The sequence below is a fragment of the Phoca vitulina genome, unplaced genomic scaffold (genome assembly GCF_004348235.1).
Source record: "Phoca vitulina isolate PV1807 unplaced genomic scaffold, GSC_HSeal_1.0 scaffold15, whole genome shotgun sequence".
Taxonomy (NCBI): domain Eukaryota; kingdom Metazoa; phylum Chordata; class Mammalia; order Carnivora; family Phocidae; genus Phoca; species Phoca vitulina.
This window is the reverse complement of record NW_022589718.1, coordinates 33,152,230-33,171,844: the sequence shown is the minus strand read 5'-3', so window position 1 is coordinate 33,171,844 and position 19,615 is coordinate 33,152,230. Positions and strand designations below refer to the sequence as shown.

Sequence of the window (19,615 nt, the reverse complement as noted above, 5' to 3'; positions counted from 1 at the left end):
CATCTAAGTGGCCTGATAATGTTCACAACAAAGCTGCCGAAGCCAAAATCCTTGGCCTCTTCTCTTATACCTTGTCATCTGTCTATTTCAATTTCCAGTCGGCCATCAATTCCTGTGATATCATCCATCTAAATATTCTTTTTCCAACCACTCCCTTCCCCTGCCATAAACCAATAATACTTGTTTGCTTTTGGACTTCCTCAAAAACCTTCTAAATCAATTCCAGAATTCATATTCTTCGTCACCACTTCCTTGTCTCCCTGCCCTACCTTCTTTATGTTGAAGTCAGAGTATTTAACAACCAGATCTCAGTGCACCATTTCATTGCTTACATTGATTGTAGGGTAAAATGCAAAATCTTAGGAGCCCAGCAGGGAAGTCCTTGTATAATCTGGTTCCTGTGTGTTTTAGTCATGCCATTTCAAGCCTGGCTCCCCCTTGTTCTTTGTATTCCAGCCACATTGGCTTTCAGTTTCTTGAACTAGTCAGCTCATTTTCATACCAAAGCTTTCCCTCATGCTGTCTCCCTATATCTAGGATTCTGTTCCACACCCCACACCGCACAACCCTTCTGTATTGTATATAGGTAACACCCACCTATACTCCAGCTCTCTGCACCAAATCACTTCTACAGAAAAGTGTTTCTTGACCCCCATGTTAGGTAAATTTCTTCTATGATATCCTGGGAGCACTTAACATAATAAAAGTAATCGTAACAAATAAAATTAATAAAGATTAGAGCAGAAATAAATGATAGAGGGGTGCCTACCTGGCTCAGTTAGTGGAACATGTGACTCTTGATCTCAGGGGTTGTGAGTTCTAGCCCCATGTTGGGTATAGAGATTACTTAAAAATAAAATCTTAAAAGGGAGGGAGGAAGGAAGGAAGAAAGAAAGAAAATAGAAACTAAAAAACAAAACAAAACAAAACAAAACAAAAACAATAGAACAGATCAATGAAACCAGGAATTGGGTTCTTTGAAAAGATCAGCAAAATTGCTAAACCTCTAACAAGACTCATTAAAAAAAAAAGGACCCAAATAAACAAAATAATGAATGGAAGAGGAGAAATAACAGCCAATATCACAGAAATACAATTATAACAGAATATTATGAAAACCTGTATGCCAACAAATTGGGCAACTTACAAGAAATGGATAAATTCCAAGAAACGTATAACCTACCAAAACTAAAGCAGGAAAAAATAGAAAATTTGAACAGACCAATCACCAGCAATGAAATTGAATCAGTAATCAAAGAACACCCAAGAAACAAAAGTCCAGGACCAGACAGCTTCACAGGTGAATTCTACCATTTAAAAAAGAGTTAATATCTATTGTTCTCAAATTATTCTAAAAAATACAAGAGGAAGGAAACCTTCCAAAATCATTCTGTGAAGCCAGTGTCACCCTGATACCAAAACCAGATAAAGACACCACAAAAAAAGAACTACATGCCAATATCTCTCATGAATATGGATGCAAAAGTCCCTAACAAAATACTAGCAAACTGAATCCAACAATATATTTAAAAAAATTACACACCACCTTCAAGTAGGATTTATTCCTAGGATGCAAGGTTGGTTCAATATTTGCAAGACAACGTGATACATCACATCAATAAGGAAGGATAAAAACCATATCATTTCAATCGATGAAATTTACAAAGTACAATATCCATTCATGATAACCCTCTGCAAAGTAGGCCTACAGGGAACATATCTCAACATAATAAAGTCCTCATATGAAAAGCCCACAGCCAACATGGTACTCAATAGTGCAAAGCTTAGAGCTTTTCCCCTAAGGTCAAGAACAAAACAAGGATGTCCACTCTCACCACTCTTAGTTAACATAGTACTGGGAGTCCTAGCTACAGCAATCAGACAACATAATGAAATAAAAGGCATCCAAATTAGCAAGGAAGAAGTAAAACTCTCACTATATGCAGATGACCTGATACTCTATACAGGAAACCCTAAAGACTCCACCAAAAAACTACTATAAAGTTGCAGGATACAAAATCAATGTACAGAAATCTGTTGCATTTCTATACACTAATAATGAAGCATCAGAAAGTGAAATTAAGAAAACAATCCCATTTATAATTGCACCAAAAACAATTAAAATATCTAGGAATAAACTTAACCAAAGAGGTGAAAGGCCTGTACTCCGAAAACTATAAAACACTAATGAAAGAAATTGAACACAAAGAAATGGAAAGACATTCCATGCTCAATGGGTTGGAAGAGCAAATGTTAAAATGAATAGATAATCAAGGTGTGGTATATATATGTATAAATACACAATGGAATATTATTCAACCATAAGAATGAAATGTTGCCATTTGCAACAACATGGATGGAGCTAGACAGTATAACGCTAAGGAAAATAAGTCAGAGAAAGACAATTACCATACGATTTCACTCATATGTGGAATATGAGAAATAAAACAAATGAGCAAAGAAAAACAAAAAGACAAACCAAGAAACAGATTCTTAACTGTAGAGAACAGATTGATGGTTACCAGAAGGGAGGTGGGTGAAGAGATGGGGGAAATATGGGATGGATATTGAAGAGTACACTTATCATGATGAAAAAAAATCAACTATGAATTACTTGACATAACGATTAACCATATGAGTAATATAAATACATATAATTTTAAAAACCATAATTAAATTTTAGTTGGAAATTTGCTGTCTCGCCCTCTAAAATGTAAGGTCCATGAGATCAGCAACCGTGTTATCTATTTTTAGCAGTATATTCTTAGCAAAACACTGTGCTTCTAATCCTCTCTGTGCCTAGAAGAAAGTAGAAATTTAAAAAATATTTCTTCAGTATACAAATGGATAGAATTATCTTGTATCTGATTAGTAGAACAGTTCCACATTCTTATTTCTCTGTTCTGTAAGGTTAGTAAGCATTTGACCAGTTGAAATAAAAAGTAGATATTAATGCAATATGTTTTGTTGGTTAAAAAAAAGGTCTTTTATACTTAACTCTTATGCTTACTACCAAGTATACCTAATAAATTTCATTTTTATTTTTAAAAACCTTTTAAAACCTTTTAAAAATGTTCGAATAGCAGTATCCATATTTTACGTAGCCCCTTAAGAGATGTGAAAAATACCTTGAACTTACAAAAGTTTATTCATAAGATATCTCTGAATTTATAATTTGGATATCTATATGTACATTCCTTGAATGTTTATTATTTAATTTTTAAGATTTTACATTCATGTGTCCATATACACATATATAAAAACATACTCATGTATACATGTAAATATTTGCATTATGCAAAGTGTATTTTCCCACATGTAGAGACTGGCCCATTTGTCAGTGGGACTTAGGCAGATGTAATAACATGCAGATTGGCATGCCAGTTTGCAAACTGGTGTATTTATGCATGTGGGCTTAAATAAATGCAAGTATTATAACCCACATGACAAAAATTAGCAATTTGAAGTTTGAGGAAACAGTTGGGCCAAAATGTGTAACTTCCATTTAGAGCATGAGGGCTGTTTGTATGATTGTTAAACATAGGGAGTTACATTCTGGAAGGGAGACTTCGGGCATGATTTCCACAGTTCTTTCCTAGTCATCCTAACTTCATTCGGAACAGTGTTCCAAGTATGACCACGAGGATGTAAATAGATATTAATGGTTGCTTAGTTTACTCTCACTCGCTTGAGAATAACAAACAAAGATTATTAAAAGATCATATCCACATATTTTAGTTACAGAGGATCCTTAGCTGGAACAAACAGTTAAAGCATCTATCTCAAGCTGGTGCAACCACCAGAGACAATTAGGAAACCAAGACTGTGACTTTCTGTCAGATGGGACAACCCTGGTCTATGGGGAGATTTTCCAGCATCCTTCAGGGGAAGCTCTGCAATTTGTGCTCATGCCACAGAAAAATTTACCAGTGGTCAGGGCATGTAGTGATTAATAATTTGCTTACCAGAAAGGAAGCAAATCTCAATCGCTCACCATTGGGGACCCTTGTTAAGACCCAACAGTTGTGAAATGTAAAGATCTGAGAAATATTCAAGAAGTTATGAATCTGGACATTTTTAAAAAGAACTTAGAGAAATATGAATTGCATTATCTCTGATCTAAGATTAAAAACTAAAAATTCAACTGACTAAAGGAGAATATAAAGAAATTCTTTGCACTAAGGCAGTTTCTGGGAATAATGGTTTTACTTCTGTGAGTTTTAGGTCTAACTTCATTAAGGAAGCAAAAAATCGTAGTTTTAAAAATTAGAACTGTGTACATTTTAAAATTATCATAACAAATAATATCAATTTTTTTCATGTTTTAATTTGCCATTGATGATGTTTCAGAGACATGATAGCCACTGGCTGTGAAGATAAAAATGTTCGTGTCTATTACGTGGCCACCAGCTCTGATCAACCACTGAAAGTATTTAGTGGACATACTGCAAAAGTGTTCCATGTTAAATGGTCTCCTCTGAGCGAAGGAATTCTTTGTAGTGGTTCTGATGATGGGTACGTATTTTTGGATTCTAATTTTTTAGTCCTTAAAATCATAAGCTTATAATCTTCTAGAAATGTATGTATTTATATGATCCAACTTATGGGTGGAAATATTTTAAATATGTACATAAAACAAGGATGTATAAGCAGTTAACAATTACCTAATTGCATTTAACCATAGTAAATTAAATTTTGCCATGCTTATGTTATTATCATATTCATGATTTCTATTTCCTTACTTGTTTTGCTTATTATGGATGCTTATTTCTATCTTATTAGCAACAGAGTTAACAGAAACAAAAATTTCAAAAGGATCAGATTGGAAAGGGAAAAAAGACTTGAAACAAACAAATCTCTGTAAAATATAGAGAAGAGTTTATTTTTAGTAATGTCCTGATATTTAATATGGAAAACAGCTGTACTCTGTTTCCATTAAGAATAGAAAACAAGAAGATGATCATGTATTTTTAGCATGAAGAGAATTTATTTAGAAATGAGAGTGATTTAACATTTTTTTTCTGGGTTTGTGAAAAAGTTACTGAAATCTTGTCTCTATTTTATATTCAAACAGGATAGATTTTGCATAGTTTGGTCCCTATTTGAATATGAGATAAATTTAGGTAAGAAAAATCTTACTTTATGCAGATAGAAATCATACTATACAGTAGCCACAAGTTTAATATTGAATAATTGATTATTTTCATCTTGAAATTTTGGCATCCATCCAAATTTCCTGAGAAAAGCAATTGTGAGATTTCTGTGGGTTATCACTGGAAATGTTACTTATAGTAAGGTTATCGTGTCCAAGTGAATGAGTTGACTTAGAGATTTTTTGTCTCTTAACATAGACCTCAGTGTCTAAATTCTATTGCTACATCAAAAAAAGTATAATCTTCAACCATTGTCTAAGAAATATTTGTCAGAAAGATAGCAGTAAGCATTTTACTTAATTATGGTGATAGAACTTGAAAGTCTTTTGTAATTCTGGTTGTTGGTCCCTTTATATGACTATATAGATGATAGCATGCTGTCTAGCACCTTTAAATAATGCTTTTGTACAGTGATGGATAGATAAAGCTTTTCTTGTGCTTGACTACAAAAAATAATTATGATGTTAGCCTGATGTTTGCCTAATCTAAATTATGTCATAAAGCAAGAACTCCCGTTCTAGTATCTCTTATGATAACATTAAAGTATTTTGATACATCTCACTTTAACATTAGCTTATTTATGAAAGCATGATATTAACCAAAATAACTTCAATGCTAACATAAGGATTTAGCACAAAATTAGGTTGTGATATGCCTGGACACAGGTACCAGGATAAGGGGAAAAAGAAGTGAGTCTTCATAGAAAGCAGAAATAAATATGCCTTAAAGAAATAAAAAAATATATAATGTATCTCCTTTATAGTGTAATATAACCTTTGAAGTATTAATATTTTGGCATTGTCAGGTTGATATAAATCTGCAACTAAAAATTATTATGAATTAAGTTGGCATTTGGAGGTCTTAAATTGATTCTGAGTTCAAATTTTATTTCAATAACATTTCTACTTTGTACAATTGGTAGATTCAAGTAATATCATGAATCCAGTTATATTTAAATTTTGTACTTGATTTTAGAATAACTATAAAATAATCAGCCAACTTATTTTATTGACCAAAACATGCAGGAATGATCTGCTCTGTGATAGGAGCATAAAGATGAATTGATTTTTCATATAATACCCATCATCATACATGCTATATTTTCATGATTTACGAATAATGTGAGTGTTGTTAAATTATTATATCCATATTATTAGTAATATTTTTGGCTTTATTGTTCTGGATATTTCACTTTAAGAAAGAAATTTTTTAAGTCTATAAACTGTGAAATAGTAGCTTTAGGATCAGTAGGAAAGGACCAGTTAAAGTAGGGAAACAAAATATTGAAATAGGCTAGCTCTAGCCTAGTTTTTCATTTTCATCTGCTATAAAGAAAAGAATTGTAACATACCTTGAAACTTAAAATCCTTTTTCAATTTACTGAGAAATAATTGTGCTCCACTAAAAATGTGTCAGTACTTTAGACAAATTATAACTTGAAAGGTTTTATATATGTAATATTCTGTTTTCAGTTCTGTTCGAATCTGGGATTATACTCAAGATGCTTGCATAAACATTCTTAGTGGCCATACTGCACCTGTGAGGGGATTAATGTGGAATACTGAGATTCCGTATCTACTCATATCTGGCAGCTGGGACTACACTATAAAAGTATGGGACACTCGAGAAGGAACGTGTTTGGATACTGTTTATGACCATGGTGCAGATGTATATGGTAAAGTGTTTTTCATGCACTTTTAAATTTTGCTGTATTAATGAAGTTTATCATCTCTGAGAAATACAATGTTTTTTTAAGAAAGCTTACAGTGTTTCATTGTAAAATAACATTTTCTTATTAAAACTGTACTTGTTTATTATTGAAATATCAGAATACACAGAAGATAATCCAAAATGTCATGAGAAATTATTTGTGTTTCTGTGTGCACACGCACACACACACATGTGGCTTGGATTTGTCTCCCTTCCTTCACCATCACTCCAGAAGGACGTTGGAAAACAGGATATCAGTGATAAAGTAGATATAACTTCTCTAGCCATTCCTGTATCTCTACTCTTGGATATTTAGGAAAATGTTTTGCTTTTTAATATAATAGTAAGTCTTTAAATACAGTTAAGCTGGGTATAGGACTCAGGGTTCTTGCATTTTGCATGTCACTTTCATTTATAGACCCAAACCTCAGTGGCCCTAAGTGGTGAATTAAGAAGACGAAAATGGTTCCTTAGAGAAAGTCACCCCACTCTAGGCACTTGTGTCCATATACTTTACCTCAATGGCCTTTCAGTTGAGGCAGAGGGGCTGAGTGTGGGAGAGAATCCTTTTTCTGGATGTTCTAAACTGGAAGGTCCCAACTCTCTTTCTTCTTGTACTTAGAACCTCTGTCCATCCATTACCTCACAGGTTACCATGACTCCATTGCTGTGACAGTGTGCTTGCTGCTGAACCAACTGAAATGTAGTTTCAACGTTTTCACCCAGGACCATTTGCTAATCATTATTCAATTTTGTATTTGTATTTATAGAATATGCTAAATAATATATTCTTGTATCATTTTCAGCCGAAATAGAAATGCTATTTCAAAACACTTCTATATAACTTAAATTCTGTAGTTTTATGAGGTACGCATAGATAAGTAATATTTTTCAATGTTTACTTTAGTTGAAATGGGTTTCTTTTTTCCCTCAGGTTTAACATGTCATCCGAGCCGCCCCTTCACTATGGCCTCTTGCTCCCGAGATTCTACAGTGAGACTCTGGTCGTTAACACCTTTAATCACTCCTCTACAAATAAATATTCTGGCAGACAGATCTTGGGAAGAAATTATCGGGAACACTGGTATTGAAAATAAGCATCTATTAGATTTTATTTTTAAATAATATCTTACAAGCAATCCTTTCTCACTGAATTATGTCTGTTCTTTAGATCATGCCATAGCACAAGGCACTCCTCCTCTATTGTGTGGTAAAGTATCAAGAGATATTAAACACGAAATAGAGAAACTAACTGGGAATCCTCGAGCAAAAAAACTAAGATGGTTTTCGGAATGTTTATCCGTGAGTATTACAGGAGTTAAATGTGAACATTTTCCCTGTAGTCAGAATGAATCCTTGCAAGTCTTACCATTATCCCATATTTACATGTATCATCCCAACTCAGCTGGTCCCTCTGAGCATAGTTGGTGCAGAGTAAGAAAGCAAATGGAAACCAGAAACAATAAATGAGATCAAGTATTGTTATTATTTGGTTAATTTTTCAACTTAGATATGCCTGCATCATATTTTTGAAAATGCAAAATTCTGTGGGGTTTTGAATGCATTATTATATCTTTGGTTATTCTGTACCAACCTTTTAGCCTCCAGGTGGCAGTGACAATTTGTGGAACTTAGTTGCTGTGATCAGAGGGCAGGACGACAGCCTGCTTCCTCAGAACTACTGTAAAGGAATAATGCATTTGAAGCATCTGATTAAATTTAGAACGGTAAGTAAAGTAGGCAAGGATCATGTCCTCAAGCAGAAATTATTTTTGCCTTTTCACTGTTGAAATACAAGAATTTTTTGAAAAATTTATAGAATTAGAGTGAGTAGCCTGAAGTAAGTGAACACTGAGGAGATAAATCTTCAGTGAAAACCGATCATGAGAGTCTGAATTGTCTGAGACCAGATTAAGGCAGCCTTGGGTCCCATAGGTCGAATCTCATGAATTTCTTCAAAGGTCACTTGGAACTTCTTGAAATGCTTTACCCTATTTCCAGATGACTGTGACATGTGGACCACTCTGACTTTAGTCTCAAGGGCCTGATAGACTGTATTTTGGGATATGTTTTATTAAAACTGGCCATGTTAGAACTCTTAATGGATTTCATTTCAAAATCATCAGTGACCTTGTGCCTGGAGTGATACCCAGTACCAACACGCCAGTGCTGGGACCAGAAAGACGAAGTAGCTCTTACATTTGCAGTGAAATACCATGGTTAACTTAGCTGTTAGAGCGTGAGAACTGGGCCAGAGATGTGGATTTGAGGGTCATACGAAACAGTTATTTTCATAAAGGAGGACTTTCTGTAGTCACACCACCACCTGAGGACAACAGCTCTTACCTCCTGCCGGTACAGGAGCTAGTTAGAGTGAGCCTGTCATTTTTTATTTTTATTCCAGACTTTTGTACATTTTTTCACTAGTTATATATCACTTTATCTCTCATGACCTTTTGGCCCCTGAACGTCTATAGAACCACAACACCTGGTGAGTTTTAAGGACAATGGGGTTTAGCCTCTCCCTGCCCACACCAGACACATCCACTCTTTACCCTGCACCCACACCAATATATTATAGTGGAAGAGGTATCATATTTTATAGAGAAAAAGTATTGATTTTTTAGAATATTTAATTTCCAGTGCTACGTGCTTTTTAAAATACATGCCCCTGTAATGCTTTTATAATCATCTGTTATCACCAGCTCTTGTATAACAAAATTTAGAAAATTTTATTTTCTTTTTAACCAGTCTGAAGCCCAAGAATTGACAACAGTCAAGATGTCTAAATTTGGTGGTGGTATTGGTGTCCCCACTAAAGAGGAAAGGCTGAAGGAAGCTGCTGACATACATTTGAGATTAGGACAAATTCAGAGATACTGTGAACTGATGGTTGAACTTGGAGAGGTAAAGTGCTAAAATCAGTGAGTTTAACAAAGTATTCCAAGTCTTGGTGAAATGCTAAATATTAAGCTTCTCTTTTTCCAGATCTTTTGCTTCTCTGCTGGTCTGGTATCAGGTGTATATCTGAGCAGTACTTCTCAAAGTGAGATCACCTGGACTAGCAGCATCAGCGTTACTTGGGAACGTGTTAGACATGCATGTCCCGCCCCACACCTAACAGAATCAGAAACCCCGGGGATGTAGCCCAATGATCTGTGCTTTTACAAGCCCTCCACGTTATTCACATGCATGCTAAAGTTTGAGAATCACTGCCCTAGGGTAGGCTCTTTGATACCCCGTAAATATCCATGTTGGCTGAGTGGCACACGGTGCACTCCCCTTGCTAATACTGTTTGTCGTGACTAAACCCCACACTGGCCAGAAGAAGGGTTTCATTGAGGATCATCTGGTGAAAGATGCTTCTAAGGCACATCTTGATTGTTTAGAGGACTGATTCAACAAAACAGAGTTTTCAAAAGAGGTTAAGATGAATCTATCCTATTAAAATTCAAGATAGTGGTTCTTTTGAAAAGTGGGTGGTAAATAAAATAGAACAAAAGGGAGAAGGAGCTTCTGTTTCTTGATCTGGGTGCTGGTTACTTGAATGTATTCATTTTGTGCAAATTTATGAAGCTTTTCATTTTTATTAACAGCCATTTTAGCTCAAGAAAAATTCTCCCACCCCTCCAAAAAAAAAAAAAAAATTAGAATGGCATGGACTCATTTCATAGTTGATCATTTTGAAAAGCTCTAAGTTAATTTTATAATTACAAAGCATGCTATTAAGTGTACTAATAAATAATATAAAGTAAAACTAAGCAATAAAGTTACATTAAAATACATCAAAATTAAATTTAACTCACCTTTTTATTCCCTCATACACTAGAGGCAAATAATGAATTACTGCTTGACCTAAGACAAAATGTTATTTAAAAATGTTACTGAAAAGGAAGGGGTGCGTGGGTGGCTCAGTTGGTTAAGCGTCTGACTCTTGATTTTGGCTCAGGTCATGATCTCGGGATCATGAGATCAAGCCCCAAGTCTGGCTCTGTGCTGGGCATGGAGCCTACTTAAGATCCTCTCTCTCCCTCCGCCTCTGCCCCGCCCACCTCCATTGCGCTTGTGCGTGCACTCCCTCTCTCTCTCACTCTAAAGAAATTTAAAAAAAATTTTTTTTTTTTTAAAGATTTTATTTATTTATTTGAGAGAGAGAGAGAATGAGAGAGAGCACATGAGAGGGGGGAGGGTCAGAGGGAGAAGCAGACTCCCTGCCGAGCAGGGAGCCCGATGTGGGACTCGATCCAGGGACTCCAGGATCATGACCTGAGCCGAAGGCAGTCGCTTAACCAACTGAGCCACCCAGGCGCCCTAAAAAAAATTTTTTTAAGGTATTGCAAACTATAAAGGGTTTAGGAGCAATATAAAAATTTTACTCTGAAGAAGTTGAGGTGTCTTAAAAGTTACCCTTTTAACAAGGCTCTATTAGAATATCTAGTCAAGGAGAAAAAGAATAATAAATTTTGACAGAATACTAATTCTTCATCTTCCTCAGTTTTATATCTGGGTATATATATTTCTAAGCTATATTTAATTCAAATTTAATTAAAGATACTTTAATAAAGTATCTACTTCTGGAGCTTAAGAATTTTGTTGTTGTGCAGTTTCATTAATGTTCTTAATGATCCGAAGAACTGTGCTTACAATCCTTGAGAAATAGGAATGTCCTTGTAATTGTTCATGGTCACCTCCTTCCGTAGTTTCTGTTCCTCTGAGATTAATACTGTGAGGTTAGGAAAACATTTAATCTTTTCACCTACAAGACATGTTTCTATAGAAAAATCTTGATGATTTCTAAGTTAATTTAACCAACATTTTAACTTCTTTCTTCCATTTGCCTCTACTATAATAAAGGCAAATTTCCCTAAAAATATATTTTAGATTACTTTTTTAAAAAAAGGTAACATGACTACAAATAATATAGTATTAAAAATTACCCATTTTGTACACCCAACACTAATATTACACTGTATGTTAACTGGAATTTAAATAAAAACGAAACAAAACAAAAGTTACCTATTTAAAATTTAACCCCTTATTTTCAGGCTAATTACCAATTTTCTAGCCTTAATTGCAATAGAATTCTGTTTGGGAGAGCCTTAATTAAAATGAAGCTTAGATTCATGTTGTGATATTTCAGAATACTTTACCTTCATTTCCCTTCTAGGCATGAGTTCAGTGAAATCTATATTTCCATATAATTGTCCATTTGCCTTGACTGAACAATGATCTTCTTTAATAATAGTCTAATTTTTAAAATGTGAAGATCGGTATTATCAACTATAAAGGAAGAAGTGACAAGAAATAAAGTTTATAAAAAACAAGGAAAGAATAAAAATAGAAATAAACGTCTTATTTGTTAAACAGAAGTGACAGTGTAGTAAAAATTTCAGTATGTATTATTTTGAACATAGAACATAGATTACCATAGAACAGATTATTCTGAGGTTGTGTCAGAAGATGAGTTAATATATTTTTCAAACTACATACTTTAGTTACTACTCTTCTCCTTCCCTCACTCTGCCCCCTGCCCTCTAGGTTTGGGATTTTCCATGCTAAATAATACAATTTATATATCTTACTTTATTTTAAAATGTATATTTATACTCTGTGGAATGCATCAGATAGAATACAAAAATATTCCTGGAAATCCAAACACTCTAAAAACACACTAGAAACTCATATTATACATGTGAGTTCATTAAAAAAAAAAAAAAAGTCCATTAAGAGTTAGTGCAATCGGGCACCTGGGTGGCTGAGTCGGTTAAGCGTCTGCCTTCAGCTCAGGTCATGATCAGGTCAGGAGTCCTGGGATCGAGTCCCGAGTTGGGCTCCCTGCTTAGCTGGGAGTCTGTTTCTCCCTCTGCCCCTCCCCTGGCTTGTGCTCTCTCTCACACTCTCTCTCTTTCAAATAAATAAATAATATCTTTAAAAAAAAAAAAAAGAGTTAGTGCAATCAAAATAGACCTGTTGTTGCCTTTCTTTTTTTCTGTTCTAGTGGGACAAAGCCTTGTCAGTTGCACCAGGGGTGTCTGTGAAATACTGGAAGAAGTTGATGCAGAGGTAAAAAGAGTCTGTGTCCAAATACATGTTTTAAAATATGTTAAAATGGAAGCAGTATATAAATACGATAGCAGCTTTTGAGATTGTTTTTACTGTTATGTTGTCTTTAAAAATAGCTGAATTTTATGTCTACTAATACAGTGAATTAAATGAATCGGTTACCGGTCATTTTGGTGTTCTTATATTTGACCTGACATCTGAAAGAGACAGTGGAGGGCAGATTTTCCTATGTCAGTGGAGGGACGGACAGATCAGTAAACATACTTATTGGTTAATATATTGCTATTGAAATATAAGTGGTAAGATTTTCTGACGGTTACCAAAAGTTCACAGAATACTTATTCTATAAATAATCTCAGAAATTCTCTCTGGACACTAGTCCCTGTCATCTCCTGTCCATGAATATAAAGGAGGAACTGATGACTGAGAAGACTTTCTGAGATATATTAGTCTTACGGCTGCTGCAACAAAGTACCATCAACTGGTTGGCTTAGAACAACAGATATTCATTCTCTCACAGCCCTGGAGGCTAGCGGTCCAATATCAGGTTGCCGGACAGATTGGTTCCTACTGAAGGCTCTGAGAAACACTCAGTTCCATGCTTCTCCCCAGCTTCTGGTGGTTACTGGCAATGCTTGGCATTTACTGACTCATGGATGCATCACTCCAACACCTGCTTTGTTTTCACGGGGTGTTATTCCCTGTGTGTCTCTGTGTTCGCATTTCCATTTTTCTTTGTGAATACCAGTCATATTAGATTTAGGGTCTACCCTAAACCAGTATGACTCCATCTTAACTGATTACATTGGCTGAGACCGTAATTCCAAATAAGGTTACACCTATAGATATCATGGCTTCCTACTTCAGCATATCTTTTGGGCAGACACATTTCAACTCACAACATAAGACTGTTTTCTGTTCTATTCTATTCATTCGGTGAATATGTATTTAGTTAGTGTTCACTTTGTGCCAGTCTCTGTGCTAAAGCCTGTAGAGTACTATTTAACGAGTAATTGCCTTGCTTCTGGCATCAGAAAGTTTTGACTTTCTTTCATGAGACATGATTTAGAAACAAAATCAACTGCAGCTCACATGTACAAATAAAAATCTGTCAGAGGCTAAACATGAAATGCAAAAGGTTAACAAACATATCTGCCATGGGAAAGTAGACTGTTCCCCAGCGCCTGCTTTCCCAGTGGTAAGTTTATCAACGGGCTGGCTCCAGCCCCCCCACTGTAGGCTCCCCATCTTAAGTCCTAAGAATCCCAAATAATTCCAAGTTCCTGTACTGCACAGCTGTGAATGTTATCCCTCCCACTGAAATCTTAATAAGGTCAAGTTAACAGATGATGTTTATTTCACAAAACAATTTTGTTTCAACCTCAGCAAAAACTATTTCATTTATTTTGGGAAACCAGCACCTGATTTTCTCTGGTGGCCAGAAAATGGTCTCCCCACAATGCCACAACTGACAGTATCTGAGCCCTGGTTCCTAGAAGGGGATGTTATTCCTCCAACAAGGAAATCAGGGTCACGTGGTTAAAACAGTCGTTGGGGAGAACGCCAGTGACCCTGTGAGTGGGAGACTGTTAACAGTGAGCTGGGCAAACAAAATCTGTCTGCTACACCTACCCAAAGATTGGCAGTTAATGTAGTTTAATGCAAATGCCAGCATAAGTTAAATAGACCAGATTAATTTTCAACGAAACTGTAAGAGTTGAATTAATTTGGTTGATCATTGGGAAACTCCCTGGGACTTAGTTAGGAAAAGAGAAAGACAGGATACAGAGAGAGACAGGGCAGACATACTTATACCCTTCATCATCTCCAAGATCAGGATCCTGTTTTCCCCTCACATATCTGGAGCATTATTTTTTTAAACTACCTTGCTTGGGGCACTCATAATATTCTGTATTTTATTATCAATTCTTATACTCTTATGTTGTCTTTTGTAATGATTTTAAGCTACTTATATTTAGAAGCTCTCCATTCATTGTTGTGATCACTAAAACATTTAAAATTCTACTGTCTTTAATGAAGCAGATGCCTGTGTATTTATTAATGCAGTTGAAGTGGATAACCCATCACGCATATCTAGTTTACAACTTATTTTCAGAAAATATATTGCTCATTTTAATAGATAAGCTACATTCATTTTAAGACCTAAAATGTTCTGTGGCATTTAAAAATATGAAAATATGTAGTGTTCTAAGAGAAAGCAAGTATCTATTGTATTTATTATTCCAGAAAACTTTTGTCTTCCATATCTGATTTGATTATAAAACCTGAGGCTTTTAGAAAAGTGATGTGCAAAAGGGCTTATGAACTCTACCGCATATTTTGAATATTGGAATGTTTTAGATATTTCAGATATTTCAGAAAATCTCAGTCCAACCTAGAACCTTGAAATTAGTATATTATAAAAGAAATTGTTCTTATTTTATTAGGAGAGCAGATCAATTAATCCAGGAAGATAAGGATGATGTCGTTCCATACTGCATTGCCATTGGTGATGTGAAAAAATTGGTCAACTTTTTTATGTCGAGAGGTCAGCTTAAAGAAGCTCTGCTTGTTGCACAGGTAGGACGATGTAACCACACCAGCTCCATGCCCTGGTGGGTGGGTGTGTGGGAGGAAGGTGGTGTTGACTGACCACACGGGCCTTCACATGATCCAGAGTCCTAGACAGCTTGGCTTTTGCCCACCTCCCAGCCGTCTCTGTCCACGTTGCAGTCACACAGTCTGGTCACACCGAATGTACTTTAGACCTACAAGCAGCCCTGAAGTCTGAACTTCCGTGTGCTGATGAATGGCAGATGTGGTTGAGCAGCTTTTTCTAGTAGCCATGTACTTGTAGATACAAAGGGAGTTCACCTTTTTTTTTCCAAATTCTAAGGGTATCTCCAAATTGTATAGATTTCAAACACGATTTGAGTGAGCAGTTGATCCTTGAACAACACAGAGGTTAGGGGTATTGAACCCCCACCCAGTCAGAAATCCACATACAACTTTTGACTCTCCCAAAACTTACCTACTGATAGCCTACTGTTGACCAGAAGCTTTACTGAAAACATAGTCGATTGACATATGTTTTGTATATGTATTGTATACTGTATTATTACAATAAAGTAAGCTAGGGGAAGAAACGTTATTAACAAAATCATAAGGAAGAGAAAATACATTTACAGGATTGTACTGTATTTATTGGAAAAAAAAAAAAAAAGTCTGCATGTAAGTGGACCCACGCAGTTCAAACCCATGTTGTTCAAGGGTCAGCTGTACTTCGATCAAAATAATATTCTGAAATTGGTCAGCTATCAACAATTAGCTAAAAATTAATTAAAGATTTCATTAAATTCCAGGCTGCTTGTGAGGGAAACATGCAGACCTTACATGTTTCTACGCCAAAAGGGTCTTCATCTTCTGATGATATCTACAAGGAAGACTTTAAAGAGTGAGCATTTTAATCTTTGCGTGGGGTCATATTTTATTTTATTTTATTTTATTTTATTTTATTTTATTTTATTTTATTTTATTTTATTTTATTTTATTTTTTTAAAGATTTTATTTATTTATTTGACAGAGAGAGACACAGCGAGAGAGGGAACACAAGCAAGGGGAGTGGGAGAGGGAGAAGCAGGCTTCCCGCTGAGCAGAGAGCCTGATGCGGGGCTCGATCCCAGGACCCTGGGATCATGACCTGAGCCAAAGGCAGATGCTTAACGACGGAGCCACCCAGGCACCCCGTGGGGTCATATTTTAATGTTTGGCTTCCCTGTAGGAGGTTTTGAGAGCCATGCAGTTCATCTTTCTCTGCATACAGAGGGCTTGGCTGGCCTCGTTTCACCACAGTCCTGCGCCATCTCAGCCCCTCCCTACGTGAACAGGGCAACCTCAGGCACGGAGATGGACATGCAGCCCACGCAACTTTTGTGTCGCTTCCAGAGAGGCAAAATGCATTTCAGTAGATAGGTTGCAAATAAAGCCCCTAAGTACTTAAATACTTAAAAACTGATCAAACCTGTTTAAGGAAGGAGGGGCCGTGAAAATACAGGTGTGCTGTTTATTAATGTTTCACTGTAAAGTCAGTGTAGATAATTGTTCATTGTTCATAATCCCAAGCCCCCAGAATTAGTGTTGGGAATAAAATTAGGCTCCTTTTAAAGAAGAAATCCAGATACATATGTTTTTAAAAGAAATGGAAGTTAGAATTCTTCAGCCTTTGACCTTTGTAAAATTTAATAATCTACTTTCCTGTGCCACATCTATTGGCTCCAATTATTGCTCTAGAAAATTGGATATTTAAACTTTTAAAGTAAAAAAGAGTCATACAATGTTAAGCAAATAATGTATTGCGACCAACATACTCCTTCCTGGTTCTTCACTGCTATTCTCTGCCATTTCTTTCTTTCTTTCTTCCTTTTTTTTTTTTAAGATTTTATTTATTTGTCAGAGAGCGAGAGAGCACAAGCAGGGGGAGCAGCAGAGGGAGAAGCAGGCTCCCCGCTGAGCAGAGAGCCCGATTTGGGACTCGATCCCAGGACCCTGGGATCATGACCTGAGCCGAAGGCAGATGCTTAACTGACTGAGCCACCCAGGCGCCCCTATTCTCTCTCATTTCTAAACTTGAACATACACTACCCGTATTTTGTGTCACCACCTAAATTCTGAAAAGTTACAGTTCAACCTATAACTCTTCTAAGGTTGACTGTCCCTATAGCTGAGTTATAAATGATTCAGTGTAGGATGGTAAATTTTGAAAGTCAGGCTTTTCTTCTGACATTTGTGCGGGAGGGGAGCCCACTTATCAGTTTGTCTGCCAAGCCTGCTTTCCTGATTTTTTTTTTTTTTTACCAAAAATCGGTCTTTATACTTGAATCAAAGAGATCAAATTAAATCCGATTTTATCCTTTAATCAGCTTGTTATTATGAAAGGGCAATAGCCCCTTTTATGGTGGAATCTTTGTGTTTATAGAGAATGTATACTATTTTCTTTTCTAGGCTCCTGCGCAAAGTCAGTGAAGAACTGGCTGAGTGGTATTTTCAGGACGGCCGTGCCGTGCTCGCGGCATGTTGCCAGCTGGCTGTGGATAACACTGAGGTACGGCTCACGGTGGTGTGTGTGGATGAAGGGCTCTTAAGATGTGTCATGGTGTTTGGAAAAATATGGCAACTTCTCTGTGAGATCTGATTGTACATGCTTTCTAAGCCTGAGCTTCCACGCCTCCTGAGCACACATAAACTCTAGAGACTATGAGATCTTTTTTTTTTTTTTTCAATTTATTTATTTTTATCACAAGATACAGGTTTGTAACAGCCTTACTTTAGGTATTTCATCCTATGTGAGAAGCAGTAATGTGGTAAAGGGAAAAATCTCTGGACTGGGCCTCGGAATACCTGACTTTTGAAAGCACTTATTTTTAAGTATACTTTAGTATATTCTTCACAGATTGTTTTTAAGGTATTTTCCATTTGACCCACTAATCTAATAAGAATGTGAAATAAAGATGGATTCTATTTTGCATGTATCCTTAGATATAGTATAGTTAAGGGATAATTGGTAACCATTGTACACTATTGAAAAAGCTTTTAAGAATTTACATTGTTTTGTGATAGATTGAAGGACATGTTGAGGATATGGCAGAAAGACTGTTATTAATTAATTACAAAAATATTACTAAGGCTTTTAAACTTAAATTCTGACCTTATAAAAATTTCCTGTATGTCCTTTTATCACAAGTTTTCCACCTGGAAATTGCATTTATACTTATATAAGTACTTTATAGGAATATGACATTCAATATTTTATAAGAATGATTGATTATAGGTTAGTACTACTTTATCTACTTTATGAGTTTGGTGGGGAATGATGATCCAACCCAGCATCTGTGAAACTGAAGGAATTATTTTCTTATTGAGCAAGCTTGCTATGGCATACCTGATCCGTGGGAATGAGCTAGAGTTGGCCGTGTGTGTGGGCACAGTGCTGGGGGACGCTGCAGCACCCGCCACCCACTATGCCCTGGAATTGTTGGCAAGAAAATGCATGATGACTCCAACATGGTAAGATTTTCTAAATTCAAAGAATGATTCTATAGTGATGGAATACGTTTTTTAAATATCATAAGTTGCATTTGATGTGTGTTGGGAGAATGCAGCATCTCCTTTTTTTAAAATAAAAGCAGATTGTGGGAGGAAACCATGCTATGACAAGGAAGTAACAGTGAGAACTACCCTGGTTATATAAGGAAATCTTCCACGACCCATTCTGACGCAGGGCAGATGGAACTCCATGATCGTTTAAGCACACAAAACATGAGAATAAATGTGTGCTTCTTAAGAGAATCAGGACCACACATTTCCACGTTTTAAATTCTACCTCTCTGCCCTCATTCTTGTCGGATCTTGTGTCTTAGTTTAAGGTTTGGAAAATAAAGTCACTTTTCTAATGGAGAGTAATAACGTGGTTTAGCCGGAGACTTGGAACAGGCCATTTCCCCAAACCTGAGCAGCATGCTAAGAAATTGACCCGGGGAAGGCCCTGTCGCAGCAGTTCTCGTTCCCTTCTGCAGCGCCCTGATCTCAGGGCAGGCAGTCCTTCCTTATGGAGCCACTCAGGAGAGAGACGATGCTGACAGTCAATAGGTGGTTATTGAATAAAGGCGATTTTAGACTTTTATCTTCTCTTT

At 36.1% G+C, this 19,615-nt stretch overlaps 1 protein-coding gene across 9 annotated transcripts in view; it reads left to right on the top strand.

The window, feature by feature from the left end:
• WDR17 (WD repeat domain 17) overlaps nt 1-19,615 on the top strand; it is a 104,684-nt gene that overhangs the window by 45,668 nt on the left and 39,401 nt on the right. For all 9 annotated transcript variants that reach the window (XM_032413702.1, XM_032413698.1, XM_032413697.1 and 6 more), the window contains 11 exons: nt 4,351-4,515; nt 6,626-6,828; nt 7,798-7,947; nt 8,035-8,165; nt 8,465-8,590; nt 9,615-9,770; nt 12,862-12,926; nt 15,374-15,506; nt 16,289-16,380; nt 17,928-18,027; nt 18,850-18,989. In XM_032413702.1, coding sequence (XP_032269593.1) covers nt 4,351-4,515; nt 6,626-6,828; nt 7,798-7,947; nt 8,035-8,165; nt 8,465-8,590; nt 9,615-9,770; nt 12,862-12,926; nt 15,374-15,506; nt 16,289-16,380; nt 17,928-18,027; nt 18,850-18,989 — 1,461 coding nt within the window. The remainder of the gene's footprint in view (nt 1-4,350; nt 4,516-6,625; nt 6,829-7,797; nt 7,948-8,034; nt 8,166-8,464; nt 8,591-9,614; nt 9,771-12,861; nt 12,927-15,373; nt 15,507-16,288; nt 16,381-17,927; nt 18,028-18,849; nt 18,990-19,615) is intronic.